Raw genomic sequence first — 17697 nt, 5'->3', positions numbered from 1 at the left:
TAGGCTTTGATGGTCTTCCACATCGTCGATGGGTTATTAGCTGTACCTGAATTAATTTCCAAAACGGTTTTAAATTCTCAAGAGAAGTACTTTACAGATTTACTATCCTTCATCAGGAAGGAATCCATACGCCAATGCTGGGGGGGAGAACGTCTCATTGTTCTTCACCTTGATTTCCATGTATACAGCAACGTGATCAGAAATTGTTATACTACCTATTTTCCAGGATGATATGGAATTTTTAAAAATCGAGGGGACAAAAAACATATCAATTCTGGTGTGGCATTTATGTGGATTAGAGTAGAAAGAAAAATCTCTGCCTTGTGGGTGAAGGCATCTCCACACATCTACTAGTCCTAATTCTTTGTTCAAATCCACCAATTGTCTGGATCTGGGAGATACTCCTGCAATACTCTTGGGAATCCTATCTATTTCTGGGTCCGGAATACAATTGAAGTCTCCCCTATAATTGTATGACGAGCACCGAGAGCCATCAACTTGGAGAAGGCTTCTGTTATAAATATGAAAGGATGTGCTGGGGAATAATACAGATTTAAGATCCCATATTCCTCTCCATTTATAAAGGCTTTAATTAGAATATATCGATCAGATTAGTCTTTTATCTGATTTGGGATTTTGAAGGGGAGATTCTTCCGAATAAGGATGACGACTCCACTACTTTTTGAGCTACAGGAAGAAAAGAAGGCCTGATCAAATCCACCCTGTCGTAATTTCAAGTGTTCTTTGTCCAATAAACGTGTCTCCTGTAGGAGAGCTATATCAACCCTTTCTTTTTTGAGGTTTGACAATATTTTCTTCCTTTTGATTGGTGAATTACTTCCCTTGACATTCCAGGTGCACCACTTAACCAAATGACTAACCATAATCATCCTGGCAATGCAGAGACCCCTCGGGAAAGGAAGCCCCATCCAAAACATCCCGAGCAGAGACCATATAAAACTCACAAAAATAGAGGTTCTTTAATACACTCACATCAATATAATAAAAAACTAAGTAAAAAAAAACATTTAAACGGAGATATTCCCCCCTGTCCCCTTTCCGAAAGCCCACCATAAATTCTCCCAACCACTGCCCAACCCTCGATCCAGGCACCCCACGATAGAATAAAGAAATTTCAAATATACTACAAAGCTAAAGTTAACAGTGAGTACCCTACACCCCCTCCCCCACCCACATTAGCACCTAGATATATTTGGTGATGTTAATACCATGTATAAACCTGTACAACTATAAAATTACAGTCTCAACAAATAATAATTAAATATAGTAATACAAAATAACAGGGGAAAACAGCCCGCTCTTAAAGATAGTGATAAAATAGGATAAGGCAACCCTGCCTTATAAAATAGGATAAGTAACTAGACCACCCTGCCTGTGTGTGTATATATATATATATATAAATATAAAAATAAAAAAACAAAATGCGGGGGGGGGAAATCGCGAAGTGAAGAACAAATAAATAAACCCCTCTCCCCACTCCCCACTCCCCAGGAATAATATTAACCAGTAAGCTAATAAAAGGACAAAAAAAAGGGAGTGAACTGGGGTGGGGTGAGGGCAGAACAACATCATTCACCACTCGAATTAACTCTCTCAATTTATTCAAGACAGTACAGAAATTCCTTGGCCTTCTCCAGCGATCCAAAGTTGTGCACGGACCCTTCATGGCGAAACGTGGCGTCGATGGGTAGCACAGGGAATATTGGATGTTTAAGTCCCTTAAACGCTTCTTCGCTTCGTCAAACGCCTTCCTCTTTCAGACCAGAGCTGGGGAGAAGTTTTGGAACAGCATAATCTTGGATCCTTTGTGAATCATGGCTTGGGGATCTTTCCCAAGATTTCTGGAAGCTTCTAAGAGCATCCGCCTCTCCTTGTAGCTCTGGAGCCGGAACAGGATGGGGCAGGGGTGCTGGTTCGGGCTGGGCCTGCGTATTGCAACCCGGTAGGCCCATTCCACCCTTACTGGCCTGATCCAACCTTCAGATTTAAAAGCTGTGGTGCCACTGTTCCAGGAACACTGTAAGTTGGCCTTCCTCTGCCCGTTCGGGGAGGCCCAGCAAACAAATATTTTTTCGACGACCTCTATTCTCGATGTCGACGTGATTTTCTAAGGTTCGGACTTGTTGTTCGAGAATCCGGACCTGACCAACTGCCGATTCTGCAGTAGTTTCAGAGATCGTGGCCTTTAGCTCCGTCCCTCCAACTCGGCACTCGATTTCCTCGATGTCTCGGTCGTGCCTTTGTAGCGCGACCGAGAGTAAATTCCATCAGCTCCAGGACTCCTCGATGAAGGCATCGATCTTCGCGTCAAGCTTGGAAATTACTTCTACGCGGCTCGCCACTGTAGGTAAGTCCCCCGGGGCGGCTGCAGACGCCTCTGCTGCAGCTGGGGAAGGTGGGGGAGGGGTTCCTACCTGCTGAGAACTGCGGGCTCCTTTCCCTTTAGACATTTTTGCAGGAGATTAGACTGTTTAAGTTTAGTACAGAGTAACTGGTTATATTAAATAAAAACTATTTTAGAGGATTTGATAGGTGTGGTGGGGGCGGGTGGCCCACTTTGCCCACGTCTTGGGAGGAGCACTATAGACTCAGACTTGTTGGGTCGCCGCCATCTTGAATCTCCCCAGATTTCCTTTTATGAAGGACATTAGTGAGTCAGATCGATTTTTCTGACCATCAATAATGATTTCATGGTCATTAGAAGATTCTTAACTCCAGATACTTTTAGTGAATTCAAACCTCACCATCTGACACGGTGGGATTTGAACCAGAGTGCCCAGATTTTCCAGATTAATAGATTAGATTAGATTCCCGACAGTATGGAAACTGGCCAACAAATCCACACCGACCCTTCAATGAGTAACCCACCCAGACCCATTCCCCTAACTAATGTACCTAACACTCCGGGCAATTTAGCATGGCCATTCACCTGACCTACACATCTTTGGATTGTGGGAGGAAACCAGAGTACCTGGAGGAAACCCACGCAGACACGGGGAGAATGTGCAAATTCCCCACAGTCGCCCAAGGCAGGAATGGACCCGGGTCCCTGGCGCTGTGGGGCAGCAGTGCTAACCACTGAGCCACCATGCCACCCTATATTTTAGCAATAATAAAATTGCTTCCCCATTTTTCACACGTAACAGCTGTTCACAGTTGATTTGGGCCGTGGAAAACCTGTTATGGGAAAACACAAAATGGCAACCCCTCCTATGAATTTCTTGGCCGTTTTTGGAAAACCATTCAGCAAAGTGTTAGTGAACTAGAGGGCCCATGCCAAAAACCAAAGGGGGCTACGAGTATATCCTTACATCATGGACATGGCTACCCATTTCCCCCGAAAACCACACCAGCCCACCAAGATCCAGCCGAGGGAATTCACCTAATTCTGCCCACCAAGATCTAGCCGAGCTGGGCGCAACTTTCAAGTTCATCAAGGAGAGGTCTTTAGAATAGAAAGTGACTCAGACAGGTGGTCAGAGTTCAAGTCCAACCTGCTTGAGGGGTGTGTAAGAATATCTCTGAACAGGTTGTTTAGAAATTATCTAAAACATAAGGATGAAGTCTCCAAGTTAGTCAACGCAGAAGAGCTCTACAAGCGATTCACAAGCCTATGAAGTGGCCTAGGAACATTCAAAGATCGAACAAAAGGCAGAAAAACATACCATGGAGCAAACCTTTCAGCCAGGAGTGTGTGTGTTAGTGCCCCCACCAATATCAAATAAACACCAAAAGACTGTTTGGTGCCCAATACAGAGTAGCAAAGAAGCTCAAGAGAATATACTACCTAATTGCTTTTCACTGACCCTCCCCACCCCCGACAACCACCGTGGATATGGAGCCTCAAGGACTTCAACATGTCAACATCATAAAGCAATACTACTGCCAAGAAGGGGTTGTGAGATATTGTGTTATAGGCTATCTTTATTAACTCACTCACCAGCTTGCTATATTTATTAATAGTGGGTTCTCATTCATTCATTCTAAACCTTTACTAACCATTATTTACTAGAACATTAAACGAATGAATGAATGAATGAAACATTCATAAAACCATGGTTCTGTAGTATCCAAATTTAGAAACAACCCTTTCAAACCCATTACTGCATTTCCACACCTTATCAGCCCTTGCTAGTAGCAGTGTTTACCTCTGAATAAGTGTAGCACAAAGAACAATACCATCCCTATAACGTTTCCATGAAACGTTATAACATTAATCAGCCCTTACCAACCATCTCCTGGACCTGAACAGATTAAGTATCTTTTAAATACCTTTTAACTGGGCTATTATCCCTTTAAGAAGCTAACTGACAAAACAGCACTTCCATGAAATTGCATGAATGAATTAAACTCATATCAGGAAATAGTAAATAAATCTCACAACTAAGCTGTAGTAATCAGTTTGATATCGTTTATTCTTCTATTAAGTATAGATAGAATTTTTAACTTACTTAGAGCACATAGGCTGAGCATTTTTACTAGTATTTACTTACTTAAATGGTAAAAGCACTGGACAGCGAAGAAGATGGGTGGCACGGTGGCAAGCACTGCTGCCTCACAATGCCAGAGACCTGGGTTCAATTCCCATTGAATTTGCAGTATGCAGTGTCTCCAGTTGTTTCTTGATGTCACGTGGAGTGAACTGAATTCGCTGGAGACTGGTATTTGTGATGCTGGGGACCACTGGAGGAGCCAGAGATGGATCATCCACTTGGCACTTCTGACTGAAGATTGTTGCAAATGCATCAGCCTTATCTTTTGCACGGATGTGCTGGGCTCCTCAATCAGTGAGGATGGCGATATTTGTGGAGCCTCCTCCTCCAGTGAGTTGCTTAATTGCCCAACACCATTCACAAATAGATATGGAAGGACTGCAGAGCTCAGACCTAATCTATTGGTTGTGGGATTGCTTAGCACTGTCTATCACTTGCTATTTATTCCATTTGGTACACAAGTAGACCTGTTTGGTAGCTTCACCAGGTTGACACCTCATTTTTAGGTTAGCCTGATACTGCTCCTGACATGCCTTCCTGCACTCTCCATTGAACCAGGGTTGATCACCTGGCTTGATGATAATGGTTGAGTGGGGGATATACCTGGCCATGAGGTTGCTGATTGTGCTAGAGTACAGTTCTGCTGCTGTTGATGGCCCACAGTGCCTCATGGATGCCCAGTCTTAAGTTGCTACATTGGTTCAAAGTCTGCCCCATTTAGAATGGCGATTGTGCCACACAATACAATGGAGGTTATTCTCAATGTGAAGGCAGGACTTCATCGCTACAAAGACAGTGCGGTGGTCACTTTTACCTAGCTGTCATGGACAGATGCTTCTGCAGCTAGCAGATTAGTCAATTATGTTTTCTCCTCTTGTAGGTTCCCTCACCACCTGCCGCAGACCCAGTATAGCAGGTGTATCCTTTAGGATCCAACCAGTTCAATCAGTAATGCTGCTGCTGAGCCACTCTTAGTGGTGGACATTGAAATCCCCCACCTAGAGTACATCTTGCGCCATTACCAACCTCAATGCCTCCTCCGCATTGGTCTACATGGAGGAGTACTGATTCATCAGTCAAAGGACAACAGTACGTGGTAACCAGTAAGAGGTTTCCTTGTCCATGTTTAACCTGAAGCCATGAGGCTTCATGGGGTCCACAGTCAATGTCAAGGACTCCCAGGGCAACTCCTTCCCGACTGTATCCCACTATGCCGCCACCTCTGCTGGGTCTGTCCTGCCAGTGGGATAGGACATATCCAGGGATGGTAATGGTGGTGTCTGAGTTGTTATCTGTAAGGTATGACTTCATAAGAATGACTATGTTACACTGTTGTTTGACTAGTCTGAGACAGCTCTCCCAATTTCGGCACTTGCCCCCAGATGTTGGGGAGGAGAACTTTGCATGGTCGACAGGGCTTTTTATGTTTTTGCCATTATCTTTTCTGGTTCCAAGGTCGATGCCAGGTGGTCTATCTGGTTTCATTTCTTGGTTATAACTTTCGAGCGATTGATACAACTGAGTGGGCTGCTAGGCCATTTCAGAGGGCAGTTGAGAGTCAATCACATTGCTCTGGCTCCAGAGTCACATGTAGGCTAGGCCAGGTCACTAGGTCCAGAAAAGCTAACCTACATTTGGGAGGAGATTAACTACATGCTGCAGCACCAATTTTAAAAGACTAGCACCAATTGTGCTCACACCCAAGCTAAACAGCTCCTCAATGCTCTGCATGAAAAGGTAATACAGTGATCAAAGCTGAATCATACCTTAGGGACCTCAGAAACAACATTTTATGGATACGGTAATGAGTGCATGGAATGAGGTAACAGAGGTGGTAGTGGAGGCTGGTACAATTTCAACATTTAAAAGGCATCTGGATGGGTACATGAACAGGAAGGGTTCAAAGGAATACAGGCCAAATGCTGGCAAATGGAACTAAATTGATTTAGGATATCTGGTCGGCATGGACAAGTGGGACCAATGGGTCTGTTTCCTTGCCGCACATCTCTATGACACCATGATAGCTCAGCTGAAAAATTAGATTGATAGGGTAGGTAAAGCAACCTACACTACCAAGATCAATTTACTCAAAGTAATATTGGCAGGTTCCCTTGACTATCCGCACAAAGGAAATCTCTGCCTTCATAACTCTGAAGAGTTATACCAGTGTCAAGTCAGGCCATTTGGATTCCAAAATGCCACAACCACATTTTAAAGGCTAATGAACCAGCTAGCAACATATTTATCTTACTGCAAAGACAACATCCTTGCGCAAAGTGAAACGCGAGAAACACACTTAGAGCAATTAGAAGTCCTCTTTCGGAAAATACAGTCAGCTGACCTAGTAGTCAAGCTCAAAGAATGGGTTTTTAAGTCCCAAGTGATCTATTTTGACAAGATGAGTGGGCCAAAGATCAAGAACAAAGAAAACTTACAGCCCAGGAACAGGCCCTTCTGCCCTCCAAGCTTGAGCCAATACAAATGTACTATCTAAACCTATCGCCCAGTTCCTAAGCATCTGTATCCCTCTGCTCCCCACCTACTCCTGCTTCTGTCCAGACGCATCTTAAATGAATCTACCGTGCCTGCCTCTACCACCTCTGCTGGCAATGCGTTCCAAACATCCACCACTCACTGTGTGAAGTATTTGCCGCGTGTATCCCCCTTAAACTTTCCACCTCTCACCTTGAAAGAGTGACCTCTCATTATTGAATCCTTCACCCTGGGAAAAAACTTGTCTCTATTTACCCTGTCTATACCTTTCATGATTTTGTAAACCTCAATCAGGTTCCCTCTCGATCTCCTTTTTTCTAACGAAAATATTGTTCAACGCTGCAAAGGTACAAGCAGCAGCTCAGTTTCCCATTTGCAAAAAGTGGGAGAGTGTATTTATTCTTTATATATTCCATTCTTTTTCATATTTTGTAATGAGGGGAGGATGAATCTCACATGCAGGAGGAGTATCATAATAACAAAGTAGAACCAAAATACTATGGACAATTTTTAAACTTAATTCCAAAAGTGGTGCTTCTGAAATAAGGGCAGTCAAAAAGTGACTGACATTACTTCTGTGCTCTCTAGAAAAATCCTATGTAGGACACATGGAATGTAGCACCAGTAAAATGTTAGGAAAATTTTAAACAGAGGGGGAGACATGAAAGAAAGAGGTAGCAAGGGGGCGGAGTATCTCCTCACCTCTTAGTAAGCTACCTCTTATAAATACTTTTGAGTTATGACCTTCCAAAAAAATGGGTTAAAATCCAACATCAACCCTGGTGTGTAGCGGAAGAGATTACTGATTAACTGAGGAACCCACATGTACTAATCCAGGTTCAAGTACGAGTGTGCTGTAAAGATCCCAGAGTCAAACAACAACCCACTAGTCACCCATGCAATAGTGTAGAATGACTTTCTCGCTCTGAGTGCTAGAAGCCAGCTCACTAACAAACCAGTGAAAAGGAAACAAGACAGAAGTACCAACCTCACAGAGTGCTGCCAGCCAACCGCTGTCAAAAGAAAACAGGACAAAACAATTTCAATCAACTGAAAAGCCAAAGACCATTCGGCCCATCGAGTTCACTCCACCATTTAATAATGGCTGATGAGCATTTCAACTCCACTTACCTGCACTCTTCCCATAGCCCTTAATTTCTTGCGAGATCAAGAATATATCAATTTCTACCTTGAAGACATTTAACGTGCCGGCCTCCAATGCACTCCATGGCAATGAATACCACAGGCCCACCACTCTCTGGCTGAAGAAATGTCTCCTCATTTCCATACTAAATTGACCCCCTCTAATTCTAAGGCTGTGCCCATGGATCCTAGTCTCCCCGCCTAACAGAAACAAATTCCCAGCATCCACTTTTTCTAAGCCATGCATTATCTTGTAAGTTTTTATTAGATCTCCCCTCAACTTTCTAAACTCTAATGAATACAGTCCCAGGATCCTCAGCCGTTCATATGTTAGGCTTACCATTCCAGGGATCACCCGTGTGAATCTCCGCTGGACATGCTCCAGTGCCAGTATGTCCTTCCTGAGGTGTGGTGTCCAAAGGTGGACACAGTATTCTAAATGGGGCCTAACTAGAGCTTTATAAAGTCTCAGAAGCACATTGCTGCTTTTATATGCCAATCCTCGAGATGACTGACAACATTACATTTGCTTTCTTAACCACAGATTCAACCTGCAAATCAACCTTTAGAGAATCCTGGACTAGCATTCCCAGATCCCTTTGTACTTGGGCTTTGTGAATTTTCTCACCGTTTAGAAAATAGTCCATGCCTGTATTCTTTTTTCCAAAGTGCACGATCTTGCATTTGCTCACGTTGAATTTCATCAGCCATTTGCTGGACCACTCTCCTAAACTGTCTAAATCTTCCTACAGTCTCCCCACCACCTCAGTACTCCCTGCCTGTCCGGCTAATTTTGTATCATTGGTGAACTTCGTCAGAAGCTCCCAATCCCTTCATCCCGATCATTAATATATAATGTGAACAGCTGCGGCCCCAACACTGAACCCTGCGGGACCCCACATGTCACCAGCTGCCATTCCGAAAAAGAACCTTGTATCCCAACTCTCTGCTTTCTGTCAGACAGCCAATTCTCAATCCATGCCAGTAGCTCACCTCGAACACCATGGGCCCTCACCTTACTCAGCAGCCTCCCGTGAAGCACCTTATCAAAGGCCTTTTGGAAGTCTAGATAGATAACATCCACTGGGTTTCCCTGGTCTAACCTACTTGTAACCTCTTCAAAGAATTCCAACAGGTTTGTTAGGCATGACCTTCCCTTACTAAATCCATGCTGAGTTGTTCTAATCTGACCCTATACTTTCAAGAATTTAGAAATCTCATCCTTAACGATGGATTCTAGAATTTTACCTACAACTGAGGTTAAGCTAGTTGGCCTATAATTTTCCATCTTTTGTCTTGATCCTTTTTTGAACAAGGGGGTTACAACAGTGATTTTCCAATCATCTGGGACTTTCCCTGACTCCAGTGACTTTTGAAAGATCACAAACAACGCCTCCACTATTTCCACAGCCACCTCCCTCAGAACTGTAGGACGTAGCCCATCGGGGCCAGGAGATTTATCAATCTTTAGATCTTTCAGCTTTTCTACCACTTTCTCTTTTGTAATGGCTACCATACTCAACTCTGCCCCCTGACTCTCCTGAATTGTTGGGATATTACTCACGTCTTCCATTGTGGGCGGCACAGTGGCACAGTGGTTAGCACTGCTGCCTCACAGCGCCAGAGACCCGGGTTCAATTCCTGCCTCAGGCAACTCTGTGTGTGGAGTTTGCACATTCTCCCCGTGTCTGCGTGGGTTCCTCCGGTTTCCTCCCACAGTCCAAAAATGTGCAGGTTAGGTGAATTGGCCATGGTAAATTACCCGTAGTGTTAGATGAGGGGGTAGGTGTAGGGGTATACGCTGGGTGGTACACGCTTCGGCAGGTCGGTGTGGACTTGTTGGGCCGAAGGGCCTGTTTCCACACTAAGTAATCTAATCTAATCTAAGACTGACACAAAGTACTTATTAAGTTCTTCAGCTATTTCCTTATCTCTCATCACTAGCCTTCCTGCATCAATTTGGAGCGGCCCAACTTCTACTTTTGCCTCTCGTTTGTTTCTTATGTATCGAAATAAACTTTTCTATCATTTCTAATATTACCGGATAGCTTACCTTTATATTTGATTCTCTCCTTCCATATTGTTATCCTCTCCTTCTTTGTTATCCCCAGTTTTTGTAGTCTTCCCAATCTTCTGATTTCCCAGTGTTCTTGGCCACTTTATAGGCTCTCTCTTTTTCCTTGATACATTTCCTGACTTCCTTTGTCAGCCATGGCTGTCTAATTCCTCTCCCCCCCAGATAATCTTTCTTTTCTTTGGGATGAACCTCTGTACTGTGTCCTCAAGTATACCCAGAAACTCCTGCCATTGTTGCCCTACTGATTTTCATCAGTTCCTCTCTCATGTCCCTGTAATTACTGTAACGTCATTACATCCAATTTTGCCTTCTCTCTTTCAAACAGCAGACTGAACTCTACCATATTATAATCGCTGCCTCCTAAGTTTTTCCTTATTTTAAGGTCTTTTATAAAGTTGGGCTCATTACATAGCACTAAGTGCAGAATAGTCTGCTTTCTTGTGGACTCCATCAGAAGCTATTCCAAAACGCCATCTTGTAAGCATTCCATGAATTCTCTTTCTTTGCATCCACTGGCAACATTATTCACCCAGTCCATTTGCATATTGATGTCCCCCATGGTCACCGTGACCTTGCCTTTCTGACATGCCCTATCTGTTTCCTGTACATCTTACGCCCCTGGTCCTGACCACTGCTGGGAGATCTGTACATAACTCCCATTATGGTTTTTTTTTGCCATTGTGGCTCCTCAACTCCACCCACATAGGGTCAGCTGATGTGGAGTCTATGTCATTCAGTGCCAAAGATTTAATTTCATTCTTAACTAACAAGGCAACACAGCCTCCTCTGCCGACCTCCCTGTCTTTACAATAAGTTATAAATCCTTGGATTTTAACTGCCAATCCTGAACCCCCTGCAACCACTCTCTGTGTGATCATTCATTATGATTTCTGCCGTTAATTCATCTACTTTGTTACCTGAATGCTCGTAGTATTTGTAAAGTGCCTTAATGCTAATTGTCTTATCCTCATGATTTCCAACATCTCTAGAAATATGACCTAAGTTATCCTTCCTTTTTGCTTCATTCCTAGTCTGCCTTGAACTAAAACCCTGCACACATGCTAACCTGCTGCTTAACTTTCTACTTGACTCCATACTCCCTGTTGCTTTCCCTTTCCCTTCCCCGCCCGACTCAAGTTTAACATCCTCGTGACCACCCTATTCTTTTCGCCAGAATACTGGTTCCAGATTGGTTCAGGTGGAGACCGCCCATCGGTACAGATCGCCCCAGTTCCAAAACTGATGCCAATGTCCCATGAAATAGAATCCCTGTTTCCCATACCAATCTCTTAGCCATGTGTTTACTTCCCTAATTTTCTTATCCCTATGCTAATTAGCACGTGGCTTGGGTAGTAATCCACAGATTATGACTCTCGAGGACCTGTTCTTCAATTTCCTTCCTAGTGCTTGATGCTCCCCAAACAGGTCCTCCTTCCTAGCCTTGCCTATGTTGTTAGTGCCAACGTGGACCACAACAACTGGATCTTCTCCCTCCCACTCCAATATCCTTTCAAGCCAGTCGGAGATGTCCTGCACCCTGGCACCGGGAAGGCAACATGCCATTGGGACTCTCGATCCAGCTCACAAAGGATACTATCTGTCCCCCTATAACAGCTACTTGCTTTTTGCTTCCCGCCCCCCCCCAATGGCCTTCTGCATCATGGTGCCGTGGTCAGCTGGCTCATCCTGTCCACAGCCCTTTTCCTCATTCTTTCAGGGAGCAAAAATCTCATACCTGTTGGACAAGGTCTAGGGCTGAGGCTCCTCCACTCCCGAACTCCATCCCCCTACCTGCCACACTTACAGTCACACCTTGTTGTTCCTGATCACTAACTGAATTTGAATTACTTAATCTACCTGGTGTGACTGCCTCCTGAAACAAAGTGTCCAGGTAACTCTTCCCCCTCCCAGACGTGCCAGTGTTTGACGCTCAGATTCCAGATCATCAATTCTGATCCGGAGTTCTTCCAGCAACCAACACTTGCTACAGATGTGGTTACTACCGTTCACAATGGGATCAGCCAGCTCCAACATCATACAGCTCAGCACATCATTGTCCAACTGTCTCTACTTATTTAATTAATTTATACAAATTTATGAGTTAAATAAAGATTCCTAAATCTTCAAGTATTAACAATCCATTATCTACTCTTCATAAACAATTCAAAGAGACTGATACATATATCTTTTAATTCTTTTTCATCTTATCATTGATTTCTTATTCCTAATCTGTCTGTGTTTTGGAATTTATTTCTTTTTACATTTAGTAAACATTAAATTCACTTTTTTGTTAACTTAAGAAAGCCTGGTTAAATTGACTCCTTTTTAAAAAGACAAGCTCATTTGGTCAGGGTGAAAGGCACCCACAAGGAAGGAATTATTTTCAAACTGTTGTGACTAGGAGACAAAGGGAACTGCAGATGCTGGAGTAATCAGAGTTGAAGAAGCGTGGCACTGGAAAAGGCACAGATCAGGCAGCATCTGAGGAATGAGAAAGGAATGAGTCCTGCCTGAAATGTAAACTCTCTTGCTCCTTGGATGCTACCTGACCTGCTGCACCTTTTCCAGCACCACGCTTCATCAAAATTGTTGTGACTAACCAAGGGACCAGGTGAAAAATGAAGGGGAGCTAGTTGTTCACTGCTAATGTGGGAGAATAGTGATTTGGGGTATCTGAATAACTTGGGAGATCTTGCCTGTGGTCTAATCACAACAGTTACGTTAAATACACATTTTCACACCATAACCAAAAACTCACTCACCAAACCAGTGCAGGCACCGATACAAAATACCAGGATCCATTTAACCACCTCGCATCTTCTCACTTTCTGTCAAAATTAAAGAAAAAGCTATCACAGCAGTCAAAGCAAACCCAGCAAGGTTACCAGCAGAGGAGTTGGGTAATGTAGTTTATGATAAAAAGGAGGCCTTAATGTTTAATTTTAGTTCAGAAGTAAGAAAATAACCTATAAACCACTCAGCAAATCAGTTAACCTCTGTGGAGGGAGAAATGGTTAAGGCTTTGCATATGCATTAAAGGTTTTGTTACTGAGATATTAATATGTCTATTCTCTCCATGGATGCTGTTTAATCTGTTTACAACATTGCATGTTTTTTTGCTTGGGTTAATTCAGTTTGGTAATATTTGTTTCAAACACATTACCAGAGGTGATTTCAAGAAGTGCATGTTAATGTAAAGTGTGTGGAAATCTCTAACTCTCTCCACCAAAGACTGTTAAGTGTGTTTATGGGGGGTATTGGGGTATGGATTTCAATTTCAAAACAGATCAATAAATTTTTGTAAGACATATGCATTAAGGGTTAAAGGGTAAGAAATGGAGTCAAGATACAATTCAGCAATAACTGAACTAAATGACAGAGAAGACTTGTGTGGCAAAGGGCAGAATATCTACAACTATTCCTTTAGCAAAGTCAACTGCACACTCCTTGGGAAATTAGATGCTTACACATACACCCAGATATTCCAAATCCAAGTCCCAAAATTTTGCTAAACTATCAATCTAATATCAAGTTTTTTTAAAAAAAGGACGAAGCTCCCAAATTTAATGCTTCAATAAAGGCATTAGAAAGGCATAAAAGACGAGATCATTCTGAAAATTAATCATATTATTGTGAAATATAATTTGATTTGTTTTTAAAGTTTATTTATTTTAAACTATAGAAATTTCAATGAGAGAGAAAATGGTAAATCATGTTTTCATCGATTTGAAGAGAAAAGGTACACTGCCACCTGGATACAATTACCTGGCGCAGAAAAAAATCATATCAAGTAGAGCTTTTACCAATCTCAGGACGTCCTAAAGCATTTCTTAGCCAATGAAGAATTTCTGCAGTTCTATACTGTAATGGACAGAAAAGCAGTACGAATTTTCAGTCTACATGATCCCCAAACAGCAATAAAGTAAGTTACCAAATAATTGTTGTTTAGTGGAATTGTTTGAGGGGTAAAGATTAACTTGGGTAAAGGAGAGCTCCCTTGCTCTTCTCGGAATAGTAAGAGGAGATCATCTGGTCACTTCAAATACCAGAAAGGTCTTGGGTTTAAAACTCTACTAAATAAAAACACTTCCAAAGTTGATACAGAAGTGTCAGCACAGATTCTTTGCTTAAGTTTCTGGAATTGGGCGCAAAACTAAACTGACACTGTATACAAACGTCATTTCCATTCTACATGGGAGCACAGGAATTCATGACAGGAGAATAATGATAGATGTGATGGGGTGATGAGAGGGTGGCAGAGGCTGCCTAACAGAAAACTGTCAGAATTGTTTTGTTACTTAGTGAAACTGATTGTAAATTCAAAATATTAAGCATGTACAAATTTCATGGAAATTCTGAAAGCATGCACTATCACTCAGGACCCAACAGACGACCACCCACCAGAAGCAGCAGTCAGGAGATCAGAGAGCGCTTCAATATTCCCACTCCCACATTGTTGTTAGAGACTCCACAAAGTTATGCATTGTTCAATTAGATGTAACTGGATTTGTGTGTGATGCAATTAATAAAACTATGAAAAACAAAATTAGCCTAAGAAAATTATACATGTTCTACTGTTCAATGATTAACCATTAGATTTAAACTTTATTTTTCTTTTAAAAATATCTTTAGAAAAACTCAGAAGTTTATTTTTCCAGAATAGTGGCAATAACAGAAATGTTGTTAAGAAATAGCCAAGATTGGGCCTTTAATTGTCAAAGATGCAAAGTGCTCAAAAAATAAGGACAATGAAAAGAGGGAGGTGGTAGCAGTATGATTAGGGAAAGCATTGCAATGTTGAAAATTAATAATTTCCTTGAAGTGACAAGAACAGAATCCATTTGGTCAGAGTTGAAAACCAATAATTGAAAGAGAGACAGTGATTCAAATCTACAGTGAAATAGCAACAATAAGAAACTATAGAGTGATGATCATGGAGAATACTAAGCACACAAAAAGATGATCAGGATAATGTTATAACAAAGGGAAAGGAATTTCTTAAGTGTGTGCAGAGAACTTCCTGCATGACTAGTATGTTCTCTATCCAACTAGGTACGAGGCATTGCCTGGATCTGGTGATAGGGACCAAGTGTCCGTGGGGCAACATTTACTATAAATTATCATTGTATAAGGTTTAAATGACTAATGGCAAAGAATAATAACATAATTTTAAACTGGAAGAGGGTTAACTGCAATGTATTGAGAAAGGTATTCAGCCAGAATAAAATAGAACCAAAGTTTTGACAAGAAAACATATAACCAAACACTAGCTGATTTTTAAGAAAGTGATATTTCAGGCACAGATACATTTAAACACGAGACAAGAAAAATCAAACTATGCTCCTTGAATGACAAGGTAGGTAGATAATATGAAGAAACAGTAAAAGGACTTGTGGTGCACATCTGATGAATTCGTCAATTGAGAGTGAAGTTAAATACAGCAAGTTGGGAGTAAGTGAAGAGTAGACTAAGATGGAGAAAGAAAAAATGAGAATTGAATGGCATTGAATTTAAAGAGTCCAAAAATCTTCTATCAGCAACTAAATAGAAAGCTAGCAGTAAGTAGCAGGTTGGTGCCCATTAGTGATACAAGATACAGCTAAGAGGCATAGGGCAAGGCTAGAGTTCTTACTAAGTGCAAGACAGCCCCGTTGTTTAGGGTGCATAGAATGTTGCAATCAGTGACTTTTGCAAATGGCAGACTATGCATGTACAGTGCATCCTTTTTGTCCTGGAAGTTAGTTTTTTTTCCCCAAAACTATGGTTAGGCAGACCCTGGATTCACAGTCAGTGAAAGGCAACTGAAGTACTGTGCCAATTATTGAATTCATTAATGGTGGATATGCGAACAGATCTTTATTATACTTCACGTAGGCGTTTACAAAGGGAGAATTGGCTAAACATCAATAAAATCAGATGGGGTAAAAATTTTTTTTTTTTAAAGATTAGATTACTTACAGTGTGGAAACAGGCACTTCGGCCCAACAAGTCCACACCGACCCGCCGAAGCGCACCCACCCAGACCCATTCCCCTACACCTAACTCTACAGGCAATTTAGCATGGCCAATTCACCTAACCTGCACATTTTTGGACTGTGGGAGGAAACCGGAGCACCCGGAGGAAACCCACGCAGACACGGGGGGAATGTGCAAACTCCACACAGTCAGTCGCCTGAGTCGGGAATTGAACCCGGGTCTCTGGCAGCAATGCTAACCACTGTGCCACCGTGCCGCCCATTGTCAGAATGCACATGCTCAAGACTGGATAAGTTGTCTGATTCATTGTATAGCATCTAGGTTGTGAAAGAAGGTGGAATAGCGAAAGGGCTTGCCATTACTTTCCTTTGATATAGGGAAGGTACCAGAGTCTTGTAAAGTGACAAACTTGTCACTCATTTTCAAACAGAATGTGAGCACATTCCTAATAATTACAGGCCAATCAGTTTAACATCTGTGGTGGGGAGGGTTTCAGAAACACTAATCAGAAAAAAAAATTCAACAGGCACTTAGATAGCTTTAAGTAAAGAAACAGGAGAAGGCAAATCATGATTCACTGAACTGAATGTCTCTTTAATGCAGTACCAAAGTTGATGGGAATGCCTTGATTTGTCTATATTAGATTAGATAACATTACATTACAGTGTGGAAACAGGCCCTTCGGCCCAACAAGTCCACACTGACCCGCCGAAGCGCAACCCACCCATTCCCCTACATTTACCCCTTTACCTAACACTACGGACAATTTAGCATGGCCAATTCACCTGACCTGCACATCTTTGGATTGTGGGAGGAAACCGGAGCACCCGGAGGAAACCCACGCAGACATGGGGAGAATGTGCAAACTCCACACAGTCAGTCGCCTGAAGCGGGAATTGGACCCGGGTCTCCAGCGCTGTGAGGCAGCAGTGCTAACCACTGTGCCACCGTGCCGCCCATGGAATCTGACAAGAAAGAATTTGATAAAGGCACAAAAAAAATTAATTATCAAAATTGACTCTCCTGTTTCTCAGCAGGAGTGTCAAATTGTATAAAAACAAAACTGACAATGGGATAGTAAATGCCATAGTAAAAATGTGCCCTTAAAATTGTAAAATTGCAGATAATGGTACACTCCCTGGATCAGTGTTAAGACCTCTGCATTTCAATATAAAGTTATTGCATATTGAAATTGAGCAAAATTTCAATATTTGCCAAATGATAGTGTTACATAGATTGGCTTGCACAATAGGTAAAAACAATGACTGCAGATGCTGGAAACTAGATTTTGGATAAGTGGTGCTGGAAAAGCACAGCAGTTCAGGCAGCATCCGCGGAGCAGCAAAATCGATGTTTCAGGCAAAAGCCCTTCATCAGGAATAGGCAGACAGATGTCAGATGAGATTTATTTTTTTTAGATTAGCTTACTTACAGTGTGGAAACAGGCCCTTCGGCCCTTCAAGTCCACACCGACCCGCCGAAGCGCAACCCACC

The 17697-nt window shown here is 42.3% G+C and overlaps 1 protein-coding gene across 2 annotated transcripts in view; it reads right to left on the bottom strand.

The window, feature by feature from the left end:
* Window positions 1-17697, bottom strand: part of clcn6 (chloride channel 6) — an 83221-nt gene that overhangs the window by 59409 nt on the left and 6115 nt on the right. For both annotated transcript variants that reach the window (XM_043675878.1, XM_043675877.1), the window contains exon 4: window positions 12990-13055. In XM_043675878.1, coding sequence (XP_043531813.1) covers window positions 12990-13055 — 66 coding nt within the window. The remainder of the gene's footprint in view (window positions 1-12989; window positions 13056-17697) is intronic.

Source organism: Chiloscyllium plagiosum, chromosome 34 (genome assembly GCF_004010195.1).
Source record: "Chiloscyllium plagiosum isolate BGI_BamShark_2017 chromosome 34, ASM401019v2, whole genome shotgun sequence".
In the NCBI taxonomy this organism is placed as follows: domain Eukaryota; kingdom Metazoa; phylum Chordata; class Chondrichthyes; order Orectolobiformes; family Hemiscylliidae; genus Chiloscyllium; species Chiloscyllium plagiosum.
The sequence above is the reverse complement of the archived record's forward strand: the minus strand, read 5'-3'. Positions and strand labels throughout refer to the sequence as shown.